Source organism: Argopecten irradians, unplaced genomic scaffold, assembly GCF_041381155.1.
Source record: "Argopecten irradians isolate NY unplaced genomic scaffold, Ai_NY scaffold_0373, whole genome shotgun sequence".
Classification (NCBI taxonomy): Eukaryota; Metazoa; Mollusca; class Bivalvia; order Pectinida; family Pectinidae; genus Argopecten; species Argopecten irradians.
Genome location: NW_027187840.1, coordinates 8,115 through 22,999, shown reverse-complemented (window position 1 = coordinate 22,999; position 14,885 = coordinate 8,115). Strand labels below are relative to the sequence as shown.

Below are 14,885 nucleotides of genomic sequence, written 5' to 3'. Positions count from 1 at the left end.
TGTGCTAGGCGAAGAGCAGTCTTAGCTGCTTTATCAGCCTGTTCATTCCCCTTTATACCCACATGACTGGGAATCCAGAGATAAGTAATTTGAGTTTTAGAAGATAATCGAAATGTTCGGATTAAAAGATTTTGGATTAGAGTATTTCTAGGGCTTCTTGATTTCAAAGCCTGAAGAACCGAAAGAGAGTCTGAACAGATGATTGCCTTTTCAATGCGGTGTTCTTCGATATGGTCAAGCGCCAGACCGATAGCACATGCTTCCGCAGAGAAAATGGAGGCAACATCCGGGAGTCGGATAGAGGAGCAGTGATTAGATGTACAGCATGCTGCCGCAACATTATCACCATCTTTTGATCCGTCAGTGTAGATCTGAACATGGTCAGGGAAAGCCCTAATGCACTCCCGAAAGGAGGATTTGTGTTCTTCGGGTAATGCACTGGATTTTGCCCTCTCATGTAGAGATAAATTGATATCAGGTGTTTGAATGAGCCATGGTGGTACATCCGATACGGTGTACTCGTCAATGGTGTCGAAATAGGCGAGCTTTGCTGTTCTCCAACAGCTCTTGTCTAAAATTGTACACGCATGTCAATCTGAATTGTTCTATATCATAACATTCCAATGTATAGTCCAAGGGACCTCCTAATAATACATGTATTAGCTCAAAATCTGAGAGGGAGTATAAATATGAAATGAAATCTACATTTGTGATTGATACAATTGAACATATGAAATCATTTCTTATTTGGTCAGTTAATGAACAATTCAAAACAATATGACTAACAATATCAGTGTAAAAGTGTCCACAATAGTGACATAATATTACAGAATTTTCTAAACGTACAGACAGATGGACGGTGCTAAATGGATCTATTTGGTCATATTATATAAGATATATGTGCTATGGACCTCTTGGTTTGTAGCTTTCAAATTATTTAAGGATTAAGGAATTTTTATGTTATGGAGATATAAAACAAAAATCTGAGTGTACTCTAAATAAGCCGTGAAGCGGTTTATGATGAGAATACACTCAGATTTTTGTTTTGATTTTGCGGATCACAATCATTTGTATTAGTCTTTGAAACAATTATTGGTAACAGTAATGCATTAAATGTATTTTATTATTTCACTGTCATGGTTTCAAAGCAGCATTGAAAGATACAAATTTTCCATACGATGAAAATGCTTTGCTGCACAACTTTAAAATTATTTGTGTTTTGTATGTAAAGAGATTTGAAGTCAAATCGGATATCATCTGGAATGAATGTAGTGTTTATATTGTCTCGTAATGTGTTATATATTATGTATATATAGTAAAAAGAACATGTCCAAATTGAGTGTACAGCTGTATAAGATATTTATATAATCTGTAATTGCATTTGTAAGCAGCATTTATTGCTGCAATCACAGTTATTTTAAATAAAAATCTGCTTAAATAAATTAATGTTATTTATGATCTCTTGCTTCAGATTCCATCATCAACTGCATCTTAGATGCATCTGTCCTTATGTACTATGTGTCCCATTGTCTATATATTACATTCCAAAATAAATTGTGATATCAATTTCAAGAAATACACATCACTGCATAATTATCAAGATCAGATGTCAAAAGTCTTTTGATGGTAATCTTCAGGTAATAACATTCTCTACAAATATCAATAAATTGTCTCATCATCCCCGATTTATCCTTGGAAAAAATGTACACTGTTCTGACTTAGGTTGTATTTCATGGCTACCCATGCAATGTAACTTTGTGACATCAATATCAACATAAAATTAGTGTTTTCTCGATGTCATTTTTCAAAATTTTACTATAACAGAGGTTAGATAACAAGATTTGTGTTCAAAATGTCTGACATCTCAATTTCCCTGAGAAAATAATGATATTGGTTTTCAGCATTTGTAGCCATATGCAATACAGCCTCGGCACAAAGTGTATTGCATGTGGATAAGAAAAAGAGAAACATACACCTTCTATGGGGTAAGACAGGTGATCTGCACCCTGAAGATAAGATTATTAAGTTGTCAAACATTCAGCAAAGCTGACAGTTTAAGCATTTCAACCATTGGCAATGGGTTGCAATGTCTTGCCATAAAGAGTGTGACAGATTCTGTTTATATCCCTATCCTTTTTATTTACATAATGAGAGAGTCTAACATTCCATTATTAACCAAAAGGTGTCCAAATAACTCAATCAAATTTCGATTGATTATTTTAAATTTCAACTCACTTGTCCAAGATCATTCTTTACTTGAAACCATTCAACCCAAACAGGTACAAAGTTCACTAATAATATTGGGTTAGTAGGATGCTTTTACGCCTACCTATTGTGTTTTAAAGTACAAAAGCATACTTTCATTCAAGGTCACAGTGACAATTATGATAAAATCTCAATATCTGTTTACCAATGACAAACATGCACATATACTTTTTTGGTTTGTTTAATGGCTACCTATTTGTTCAATTAAGAATGAATGATCTTAGCTTCATTTAATATAAGATATCAAAAAAGACCAGAGGCCTATGGGCCTTAACAGTCATTTGAACATTGGCAAAAAACAACGTTAAACAGTCACAGTATAAAGCAGTGGCTACAATGTAACAATTAAGGCAATACAAGGAACTCTTTCATTAAAGCTATAAGTTTCCGATATTTAATATATTTAATGACATTGACCTTAAAATTAGGTAAAGGTCATTCATTTGAAGACCTTGTTAGCCATTCATCCTAGTATGCTACAGACCCAATATCAAGCTGTCTCTAGGCCTCTTGTGTATAAACAAGATATAAGCATTATTGTCACCTACGACCTTTAGTGAATGTCAAGGTAATTCATTTGAACAAACTTCATAGTCCTTCATCCCAGCTGCTGCAGACTCAGTATCAGGTATATATGCCTCATAGTTATTCTCAAGAAGTCGTTTTAAGATTAAAGCCTATTTGACCCTGTGACTTTAAATAAAGGTCAAGGTCATTCATTGGAACAAATTTGTTAGTTCTTCATTTCACCACTCTACATGCCCAGTATCAGTACCTTGGGCCTTTCTGTTACTGGGAAGAAGTTTGAATGGAAAGTTTACGAACGACGACAGACGAAGCACGGTGACTATACATGTAGGTTATCCTAACCCATCTGGTCAGATGACACAGGAGATGGGCGTCCCTCAGGGTGGTATCTTGTCCGTCACACGTTTTGGACTAAAAATTAACAGCATAACCAAATGTCTTGGCCAATCTACGGAAGGGTCTCTATTTGTGGATGATTTCTTGATCTGTTACAGATAAAAAAAACATGCACACTATAGAACGGCAACTACAACAATGTTAAGGCAAATTACAAAATTGGGCTGACGAAAATGGCTTTAGATTTTTAAGATCAAAAACTGTCTGTATGCACTTCTGTCAAAAACGAAAACCAAACAATGATCCTGACCTCACACTCAATGGAATTAAAATTCCAGTAGTTGAACAAACTAAATTTCTTGGACTAATATTTGATTCGAAACTGTCCTTTGTTCCACATATCAAACATCTGAAGGATAAGTGCTCGAAGGCGCTGAACATTCTACGAGTTCTTTCCCATTCTGATTGGGGTGCAGACCGTGAAATGCTTCTACGTATCTATCGGGCACTTATTAGATCAAAACTTGACTACGGCTCTATTGTCTATGGATCGGCTCGCAGCTCCTATCTACAGATGCTTGACCCTATACAGAATCAGGGACTGCGTCTCGCACTAGGAGCTTTTCGGACAACACCTGTGAAGAGTCTAATGAGCCATCTCTAGACGATCAACGAAAGAAATTATCCTTACAGTATGCTGCTCAACTGAAATCCAACCCCAAAAATCCTGCATTTAACCTTGTATTCAATCCACAACATCAAGAAATATTTACACAAAATCAAAAGCTCATACCAACATTTGGCATCAGAATTTCAAAATTTTTGCTGGAACTTAATATAACTTTCGACACCATTGACGAGTACACCGTATCGGATGTACCACCATGGCTCATTCAAACACCTGATATCAATTTATCTCTACATGTGGAAGTTACATTTCCTTGTAAACTTAACCCCATTGAACTTTCAAAAATATTGAATAACTTATGAGTATCATTTTTCAAAAACAGCCATGAGATTTGGTAACGGAAAGACTTTGGTATTGACTTAGATGTTGGCAGTCTTTCCTCAAATCTAACTTTTTCTTTCAATAGTGAATGGCTATTTGATAAATAATTCAGATAAATAGACTGGTTTAAAAGAGGTAGAGAATTGGGAAAATTTTCTTCAGCAAAATGCTCAGACAACTTGCTTTGTTCAGTCCGTCTTTAGAGTGGAAATGACAGAAATTGATCTTGAAATTTTTTTCTGTCAGAATCAGAAGTATTTGTATGTAAAAACCAATCATCTGAGGACTCTGACTCTATATGTGCATGAAATCCCTTTCTGACACAATGAGAGAGATTAAGCACAAAATTGACACCACAATTTTCAGCATGACTTAAACTATTTCCCAAAAGTTGCTTAAAGTTTTTCAAATTATACTTATAATTTTTATCAGTTCTTCCTTTTTTGCCTTTGATCGTCCTTTCACTTTCACGATTTTTACTTAATGTTTTAATGTCAGAATTTGTAACAACTTGACTCAAAATTAATGCTTCAGAAGAAATGTCTAATGCCTCGAGTAATTAATTTTTCAGCCATTGAGACATGAAACCAGTATAGCAACCTGATTCAACATATCTTGCATAAAAAATACTTCTTTCATCAACCTCTACCATAAACACATTACAAACAAATACACCTTCAGTAGTATCAGGTGATGTAGAAAGCCTTATTGCACAATCTTCTGCTTCTAGTAAAAATTTAGATTTTTTTTTGTAATAAAATTATTTTCTTGTAATTTTTCTACTATTTTCAACTCTGTAACTATAGCAGTGTTACACCTCTCTAAATTTTTCATTAAAATTATCTTCCATGGACAGTCATAAAAATGTGGTTGCGAATGGGAAGTTTTCATTTTCTTAACTCTTTTAGTATTATGTAGAGTGAAGGCAGTACTTGTACCTTGGAGTTCAGGTCTAGAAGTTACAATTCTAGTGTGATCAGTGTTGTCAGGCATTTTCACACAATACACATCATTAAATAATGGCATATTTAGTTCCTGTTTATCAGTATCGTCATTAATACAATATTGCTCATCAACGATTCTATATTCATTACCCTTGAATTCCCATTTTCCTGGTGGCTGCCTTGAAATGAAATTCTCCACCTTTTCGTAATATTCTTTTGGACTCTTCTGTTGTAAATGGAATAGGTACATCATGTGGGCAAATATGGTGTACCTCTTCTTGATGGTAAATGAAGAATCCAACAGTAAAAGGTTCAAGTCACCTCTCTGTAAAGAAAAAAGAATACACAAATCAAATGAGTCGTGAACTGAGTAACTGGTTCCGATTTCTCAAATAAACTTATTAAAGTCAAATTCTGACCAAAGTCATTTTTTGTCACATAAATTACATAAGGAGAAGAATTTAAGTTTTGATTTGTCTTCTATTCTCAGTTTGAGATATGAGGTTTTCAACTTGCCAAGTTGTCACTCTCCACAAAGAGTGCTTTCAAACAAAACTTGATCCACATATTTATACTCAAATGGTAAATCGGTACTGAATTCCCAAATGGCAAAATTACCAATCAATATCAATCAAACTATTTCGTCTATAAGATAAATATAAAACATGTTGATGCTTCAGTTCAAGGTTCTTACTGTAAATCTGAAATTAATTTTAAAATTAATGTAGATCACTTCGACGAATAACATGTTCAAGATTATTCATTAAACATAAAATCTGCTTTCCCAAGTGCCTTCAATGCTTCAGTCGATTTTCGTGAGAAATAAATGATTTTATTTATCAGTACATATGATATGAGGTCATATTAAGATGACTATTTATCATATGACTTCCATGTTTTCCCATTCAATATATCCATTTAATAAATCTTATTTACACGTGTAATATAACCTATCTGCATGGTGATTGGTTGATTCTGATGAATGGTACGTATTTCAACTGATCTATTGATTGATCATCTAGCAGAAAACTCCAAACAGGAAGAAACAAAGGCATATATTAGCCATATGATAAATAGAATCTATCATTCGTTCCCCTTCATATTAGATTGATGATATTCTTTTCAAATTTTTCATTTTTTGCTCTTAAAAGGCCATGAAAAATTATAAACTCGCATTATAAATCTAATATGGAGGGAAACTCATTTAAGAGTAATATAAGTTGTCAAATATGATATAAAGGAAACTTCTGCTCAAAGTCTTATGTCTACAAACCTTGTGAGTTTTATAAAAATGTAGTTAATGTCAATAATAAATGGCTTTAATATTATAAATGTTAAAAATCAGGGCAATGTAACCAAAGCTTATCAATAACAAGTTAAAACATTTCAATGATTTATATTTCAAGTAACATATATAGATAGCATTATACTAACCAAGGCAGGCGGGCAAAGCCGTAGATCTGTGGAATGCTCATCAAGATAACCGGAAGGCAATGCCTCACACCAGGAATCAAGTGATTCGAAAATAGTAGTCTGTAATTAAAATACAAATTATCAAAAACAAAGTAAAGAATTTCTTTTAAAAGAATCCAAAATAAAGCTTTATGAATTTTGAATGTTATGTTATTGTTTGCTCAACACTTATTTCAAAACAAACTACTAGAATGTATAAAAACAGAATGGTGTTATTACCTTGTATATGTGTTGAAGAATATGAGATTCCATATCTCTATCAATAATGTCAGGAGCTCCCCAGACACAATCTCCCCATCCACATATGATGTCAAACACATGGGTACCAGATATGTGTCTGGCAAGGTCTTGTATTGATGGAAACGTCTGCTCATTCCCTCCACATGTTTGATGTTCACACTAGAAAACGATGCAAAACATTATTACATCTATAGCATCCAAACATAGATAAACAAAATTATTACAAATGTATTTGTTGCAAGCCGTAAAATACCGTTCAGTACATCAATAGTAGACAACATAAATATCCTAATATAAGTTTTTTACTTTAAAAATAATATAAAAAATTATATCTGAAACAAAATGATGAAAACTAAGACAATTCAAACTATTGTGTAAAAGAATGTATGCATTGCTGATTCTTTCCGTATTGCGCTCTTCCGCTTCCGGAATAAGGAGCATTCCTGTATCCAAGCCAACGTAACCTCGTTTTAGAGACAAAAATATGCAAATGAGATGGGTCTATATCTGGTCAGACACGCACAAGATCGCCATCTTCCTTTTTGAGCTCGAAAGCGTACACCTCGTAAAGGTAAGTCCTGAGACATTTGTCGGCACGCACACTTCTTTATGAGTTTTCTCAATTGAAATTTCGGGTCTTATCTACACAATTCGGTGTTTATTTCGTTATGACATTCGGTTTTTGTGTTTATTTTCAGACTTTTCTTGGCCTCACGCGAGGTCACGTGTTGGACAATATGTCGGACTCGGGTGATGATGTGTCCATCGGACTTGGTTCCGAGGAAGAATTAGAAATGTTACAAGAGAGTCCTAGTTCTAAAATGAAAGTTACAGCCGAAATACACGAGTCCCGGGCACCGGGTTCTTCTTTTAAACCACCAGCCTCGAATACTCGGCAACAGTCTCAAAAGAAAGATAGTAAAAAGGCTGACAAATCGAAAGTGAAACCGTCGCAGACGGAAAATACCGAACACTCAAGTAGAAAGAGAAAACGCAACACAGATGATGGAAAGCTTGATAATGTGTTGTCGGCAATTCAAAACCTTACTAAGGTCATTTCCGATGGAAAGACAGATGAGAACGTGAATTCTAGTAAAAAATCGAGAAAGTCGGTTAATCTCGAGGCGAACGTGAATTCGCGAGAGGACAATCAAAATGGAGGACAGAGTGGTGTGTTTGGTAGAGAGGCGGACGATTTCTCTCTTTTTGATGACGAGTCGGAAGTTCAGGCGGTCTCTGACAATGATGAAATGGAAGAGGAGATCTTCCAATTATCCGACATTTACGATAAAGCGAAATTCGGGCCGGCCATTTCGGGAAAATTGGCTAACAATGTTTCTCACGCGGTGAGGACCAGAGCTGATGTTACTGCTCTAAATGAAACATACCGGGTACCGGAGAATGTTGATGCGATCTTGCCGCCTCACACGAATCACGCGGTGTGGAATTTTATTGGGCCGGCTGCCCAGACATCGGACAGAACCTTACAAGACTTTCAACGTCTTTTGGCACACAGTATGGTGCCGTTCTTACAGTTAATTTCAAAGTTTCCGAAAATCAAAGTCCCCGATACGGACGATAGACAAATGATCAAGAAGTTGCTCCAAGATGGCATGAGCTTGTTGTGTAATGTTCATTATGACATTTCAGTGAAGCGTAGATTCTTTATGAGGCCGTCGCTGCCTTATAGACACTTAGTCCCACTGTGTAATGCCGATACACCTATCACATCAGAATTGTTCGGTGAGGGAGTAGAAAAGAGAATTAAAGAGTTGGATGACTTGAACAGATGTACACAGAGAAGGGGTCGTGCCTTTGGTAATCGATACCCTAGTTATCGTGGTGGTCGGTCGTATGTCACAAAAAACTGGCAGGCTCCGTGGGGGCGAGGCAGAGGGTTCCAGAGGGGACGATTCGGGAACCGACGGGGACGAAGGCATGCACAGTTCCACCAGAACGCCCCAGACAGTCAGAATTACACACAGTCACAGAACAAGAGCAACCAGTAGAGGTAAGTGTGCCTTCTGGTAGGATTACCAATCACATTGATGAATGGCGGTGTATTACATCCGATACTTGGATTTTGAACGCAGTTCAGGGTTATGAGATAGAATTGATTGATAAACAGTGGCCTTGTCAATATAGTGTGCCAGCACCGATATCTTTCTCAGAAGATGAAATGTCATTGGTTGATAAGGAAGTATCAGAACTTTTGTCTAAACAGGCGATTTTTCCTTGTTATCATGAGCCTGGTGAATTTCTGTCAAATATTTTTTTAGTTAAGAAGAAAAATGGAAAGTATCGTCCAGTCATAAACTTAAGAGATCTGAATGATGAATGGGTTGCTTATGAGCACTTCAAACAAGAAACTTTGGATGTTATTCTACTGTCAGTACAAAGAGACGATTTCTTTACATCTGTTGATTTAAAAGATGCGTATTTTAGCATACCTATTAGTCCAGATTTTTGGAAATTGCTCAGATTTGAATGGAGAGAGACACTCTATGAATTAGAGTTTTACCCTTTGGGTTAGCCTGCTCACCGAGAGTTTTTACTAAGATTTTGAAACCAATTTATGGGTACCTGCGAAGCAGGGGCATTTCGACATTTTATTATATTGATGATTCTTTGACAAGAGCTTCTGAGAAAGATAGGTGTCACCAGGACACTACTGCGTTGACCGATATTCTGGCGAGATTAGGTTTTCAGGTCAATCATGAGAAATCGGTTACTGACCCCAGACAGGTTATTACACATTTGGGCTATATTATAGATTCCATTCAGTTCAAGGTATTTTTACCTGATGAGAAAGTCCAAAAGATCTTGTTGAAATGTTCAGAGATCCTGTCAGAACCCTGCGTTCAAATACGAAAATTGGCTTCTTTCATTGGATGTTGTACAGCGTCATTCAGGGCAGTGTTACTTGGCCCATTGTATTATCGATCATTAGAAGCAGATAAAGTGAGAGGTCTATCAGAAAACAGTGATGACTATGAAGGCCTTGTCGTTCTTTCATCAGAAAGCATTACAGAGATTAATTGGTGGAATGAGAATCTTATCAGTTCAAATGGGAAATCTATTCGTCCTGATAAACCAGATTGTTTGTTGACAACTGATTCATCCCTAGAAGGATGGGGTGCGGTGTTTGATGATCAGAAAGTTAATGGACTTTGGTCTATACAAGAAGCACAATGTCATATAAATTTTTTGGAGTTAAAAGCTATCCAATTATCACTTCATGCTTTCTGTAAAAAGCGATCGGCCATTCATATCCTTATTCAATGTGATAATACCACAGCAGTCTCCTACATCAATAATATGGGTGGTACCGTATGTGATCTTTATTATCTAGCCAAAGATATTTGGTTATGGTGCTACGATAGACAGATTTTTCTAACTGCCAAGTATCTACCAGGTTGTGAAAATGTCGAGGCAGATTCTTTGTCGAGACAATTTTCGATTCAAACAGAATGGAGTCTCGATGTTCAAATTTTCGAGAGAATTTGCAGACATTTCTTTCGACCAGATGTTGATCTGTTCGCATCCAGACTTAATTGTAAGTTATCTAGATATGTTTCGTGGGGCCCAGACCCTGGGTCCGAGAATTATGATGCGTTCACAGTATGTTGGTCAGATTATGAACCATATCTTTTTCCTCCATTCTGCTTGATTGGGAGGGTTTTGAGAAAGGTGATTGATGATCGGATATCTAGAGCTATTATTGTTGTACCAAACTGGACTTGTCAGGCGTGGTTTCCCACTTTACTTGATTTATTGATTGACACGCCAGCTAGACTTCCTCATTGGCAAGATTTGATAACTTTACCTCACGATGGTTCTTGTCATCGTCTGTTTAGGACACTGAACCTGACCGCTTGTGTCGTCTCCGGACAGCGTTCACAGACCAGGGCTTTTCAGGCCGGGCTACCGATGCGGCACTGCAGTCATGGCGACGGGGTACCTCGAAGGCTTACAACCTGGCGTGGGAGCAATGGCGAGTTTGGTGTCGTCAACAGGAAGTTGATCCAAGTGCGCCGACTGAAGCTGTAATTTGTGACTATCTTGTGTCTTTGGGCAGGTCTTATAGCGTGGCGAACACGCACCGATCTATGCTTTCACAAACTCTCGAGTTATTAAATTGTAATGTGTGTTTGAACAGTAAACGCATCTCCCGTGTTATGAAGGGGTTATTTAACGAGAACCCACCGATGCCTCGGTATGTGGAAACATGGGATGTTTCAAAGGTGCTGATTTATCTGAAGAACCTACCGTGTATAGAAACTTTATCTTTGAGGGATTTATCGTTGAAATTGGTATGTTTAATTGCGTTGACGACGGCGCAACGGTGTCAGACATTAGCAGCATTAGATGTGGACAGCATGTCTTGGTCGGGCGATACGTGTACTTTTTATGTTAAAGCTCTTCTTAAAACCTCTAAACCGGGGAAGTCGTCGACAGTGGTGAAGTTATATCGTTATGAGAAAGACGTTACGTTGGACGTTTTGACAGTGTTAAAACAATATTTGTCGGTTACACGTAAGAGGAGGAAAAGTAGGAAACTGTTCATTTCTTATAAAACTTTCGATGAAGTGTCACCATCTACGATTTCACGTTGGGTGAAGGAGGTTCTTTCGGCAGCAGGCATAGATCCTATTTTTAAAGCACATTCTACTAGAGGAGCAGCCTCCTCTCAGGCTTTTCGGGCAGGTGTTCCGTTACGTGACATTCTGAAGACTGCCAATTGGGCCTCGGCGCGTACATTCGCGACATTCTATCAGCGGGATGTTAGTGATGGTAGTGTCTTTGCAAATTCAGTTTTGCAGACAGCAGCATAATTTGTTGTATCATGATGTATAGTTTTGAAATGTGTTTTTCATTACACTTATGAACTTATTTTCTTGTTGTGTTATCTTTTATCACTGTTTCCATCCTCTGAAGATGCTCCTTATTCCGGAAGCGGAAGAGCGCAATACGGAAAGAATCTCCCCCTCATCCGAGCTTTAGTGACGGATGAGGGTGATTCTTCTGTATCAGCCTGAGGCTGAGGGAATAAGGTTTCTTTGCCCTCCCTTGGGCCCTGCCCTTGATGTAAACAGTGTTTTTACTTTGAAGTATGGCGATCTTGTGCGTGTCTGACCAGATATAGACCCATCTCATTTGCATATTTTTGTCTCTAAAACGAGGTTTACGTTGGCTTGGATACAGGAATGCTCCTTATTCCCTCAGCCTCAGGCTGATACAGAAGAATCACCCTCATCCGTCACTAAAGCTCGGATGAGGGGGAGATTTACTTACCTTATAGATTGGGCCAGGATTTGCCTCAATATCCCCACAGGACAACAAGGGTATAGATGTTCCTGTGTGAAGACCAATGATGCTAGTGTTTGTGTTGCTTGTAGTTGGGTCTTCCTGTGCGAAATGGTTATTTATGTTGGGTTGGGATGTTGTGTTGGTTGTATTATTGTTTCTGTTTAATGATTTTGGCTGTGTGTTATGTGTGCTGGTGTGTTTGTGACTTGTTTGTTTGTCTGAAAGTAATATATAATATACAAGTATAGATAACAATAACATTACACAAAAGGAAATCATTAAACAAATTATCACATTATTTAAAAAAAATTCAATTTAATTGTCTTGGCATATATTACATATTCAAATTAATATATCTGTAGTACTTCCTTTAAATTTCCTTTTCTCTCTCTCTATATTGCTACTTTCTGCTTGCTTTTTAAATTGAAAATCTATGTGTTGTAATGAAATTTGCTGTTGTTGTGGTATTCTCCACTTACTGTAGGTTTCACCAAGAAAATGTCCTCAAATGAATATGCAAATAAAAACTATATCACTGAGTCAATTATACATACCAGTACTATTTCCCTGGCTCCTGTGGCACTTGATATAGTGGTCAAGGAATTTTATGTCATTGTTGTGGTATGTGCCACAACAATGCGTCCCCAGCTTCTTGGTGATTTGCTGAAATGATAATAATAAAACAAATTATTTTATTTTAATTATGAAATGTACTATGCTTCTACTTTAATCTACACACATTTTTTTTTATTGTTTTTTAAGACCAAGATATTTACCACTTTATTATTATGAATCCCTAAAAAAAATCAATTGCACTTTGTACAATGTAGATAATATAACCTATTATCACTGGAAATGAAATCTGAACAAGCTGACTGATTAAACTCCGAGTTATTGTAACTGATATTTCATGATGTTATCTTACTGTATCTTTTCTTTTTGTTGTCTTCTTGACCGATCGAATGTCATTGTTCTGCAATTAAAAATAAAGCACTAAATTCGTGTATCTATAAAAAATCTCTAATAATGTAAATTTTTTAGTTAATACATAATGTCAATAATATCTTTTTTATGAATTAAGAATATGGAAAGAGCAAAGGTTAAATCTAATTAAATTTCAAAGGAGTTACTGACCTGAAATGTAAACACAAATTTAACAAGTGGTCTAAGAAGTATTGAACAAATTATCATGGAGATGTATACCAATTTCAACATATAATTAAATGAATAACGGAATTCTAAACAAGCGAAAAATTATACTTAACAAATCAAACTGTAACTGATAAGTAAAATATTAACATAGACTTCGTCAAAATTTGATGACTATAAGAAAGGTGATCAAGAGGACAAATTAACCGAGAATTCTGATAACATCTTTCTTTAACATACCTCATTTTTGACTTTTGTCTCCTCAAATAATGACACAACACACTTTGGTTTCACAACAATCGCAAAGCTGTCGTCAATGTCCAGTGTAACATTGTATGGAGACAGCCTATTGAAATGAAATCGAATGAAAATAAAATGAGACATATTGATAATTAATGACCACACTTCCTACAATTATAAGTAGTAAATATACTATGGAAAGATGTCGGGTGTCAATACACAGCTATATATATATAAATATATATATATATACATAAATGTGAATATTTTTAGCTCACCTGGCCCGAAGGGCCGGTGAGCTTATGTCATGGCGCGGAGTCCGTCGTCCGTCGTCCGTCTCTGTCCGTCAACATTTCCTTTAAATCGCTACTAGTCATAGAGTTCTGCATGGATTTTAACCAAATTTGGCCAGAAACATCCTTGGGGGAAGGGGAACAGAACTTGTATAAATTTTGGCATTGACCCCCCCCCCCCCCCCCCCGGGGCAGGAAGGGCGGGGCCCAATAGGGGAAATAGAGGTAAATCCTATAAATCGCTACTTGTCCTAGAGTTCTGCATGGATTGAAACCAAATTTGGCCAGAAACATCCTTGGGGGAAGGGGAATAGAACTTGTATAAATTTTGGCTCTGACCCCCCAGGGACAGGAGGGGCGGGGCCCAATAGGGGAAATTGAGGTAAATCCTATAAATCTCTACTTGTCCTAGTGTTCTGCATGGATTGTAACCAAATTTGGCCAGAAACATCCTTGGGGGAAGGGGAACAGAACTTGTATAAATTTTGGCTCTGACCCCCCGGGGACAGGAGGGGTGGGGCCCAATAGGGGAAATTTAGGTAAATCCTATAAATCGCTACTTGTTCTAGAGTTCTGCATGGATTGTAACCAAATTTGGCCAGAAACATCCTAGGGGGAAGGGGAACAGAACTTGTATAAATTTTTGCTCTGACCCCCTGGGGACAGGAGGGGTGGGGCCCAATAGGGGAAATAGAGGTAAATCCTATAAATCGCTACTTGTCCTAGAATTCTGCATGGATTGTAACCAAATTTGGCCAGAAACATTCTTAGGGGAATAGGAACAGAACTTATATAAATTTTGGCTCTGACCCCCCGGGGGCAGGAGGGGCGGGCCCAATAGGGGAAATAGAGGTAAATCCTATAAATCGCTACTTGTCCTAGAGTTCTGCATGGATTGAAACCAAATTTGGCCAGAAACATCCTTGGGGGAAGGGGAATAGAACTTGTATAAATTTTGGCTCTGACCCCCTGGGGGCAGGAGGGGCGGGGCCCAATAGGGAAATTTAGGTAAATCCTATAAATCGCTACTAGTCTTAGAGTTCTGCTTGGATTTTAACCAAATTTGGCCCAGAAACATCCTTGGGGTTAACAGAATTC

The 14,885-nt window shown here is 37.1% G+C and overlaps 2 protein-coding genes and 1 long non-coding RNA gene across 3 annotated transcripts; 1 reads left to right on the top strand and 2 right to left on the bottom strand.

Annotated features, from left to right (window-relative positions):
• Positions 1-4,579: 4,579 nt before the first annotated feature.
• On the bottom strand, positions 4,580-12,264 carry LOC138312565 (uncharacterized). The gene is made up of 4 exons (XM_069253380.1): positions 12,091-12,264; positions 6,775-6,954; positions 6,517-6,615; positions 4,580-5,407 (listed from the first exon to the last, which is right to left on the bottom strand). The coding sequence occupies exons 2-4, from the start codon at positions 6,805-6,807 to the stop codon at positions 4,865-4,867; spliced, it is 675 nt and encodes a 224-aa protein (XP_069109481.1). The 5' UTR covers positions 6,808-6,954; positions 12,091-12,264; the 3' UTR covers positions 4,580-4,864.
• LOC138312566 (uncharacterized) lies at positions 7,234-11,492 on the top strand. The gene is made up of 3 exons (XM_069253381.1): positions 7,234-7,366; positions 7,494-8,806; positions 10,653-11,492. Exons 1-2 carry the CDS (start codon positions 7,280-7,282, stop codon positions 8,802-8,804), a joined length of 1,398 nt encoding a protein of 465 aa, XP_069109482.1. The 5' UTR covers positions 7,234-7,279; the 3' UTR covers positions 8,805-8,806; positions 10,653-11,492.
• A 403-nt stretch (positions 12,265-12,667) lies between the features above and the next one.
• LOC138312564 (uncharacterized) lies at positions 12,668-13,691 on the bottom strand. The gene is made up of 3 exons (XR_011206980.1): positions 13,495-13,691; positions 13,031-13,078; positions 12,668-12,768 (listed from the first exon to the last, which is right to left on the bottom strand). It is a non-coding gene; the product is annotated as an uncharacterized lncRNA (long non-coding RNA).
• Positions 13,692-14,885: the final 1,194 nt, after the last annotated feature.

Coding starts and splice junctions, on each gene's coding strand:
- LOC138312566 (XM_069253381.1), top strand. CDS start 7,280: ATGCAAATGAGATGGGTCTATATCTGGTCAGACACGCACAAGATCGCC. Junction 7,367..7,493: donor AAAGCGTACACCTCGTAAAG/GTAAGTCCTGAG, acceptor GTTTATTTTCAG/ACTTTTCTTGGCCTCACGCG.
- LOC138312565 (XM_069253380.1), bottom strand. CDS start 6,807: ATGGAATCTCATATTCTTCAACACATATACAAG. Junction 6,616..6,774: donor TTCTTCAACACATATACAAG/GTAATAACACCA, acceptor TTTTAATTACAG/ACTACTATTTTCGAATCACT. Junction 5,408..6,516: donor GGCTTTGCCCGCCTGCCTTG/GTTAGTATAATG, acceptor TTTTCTTTACAG/AGAGGTGACTTGAACCTTTT.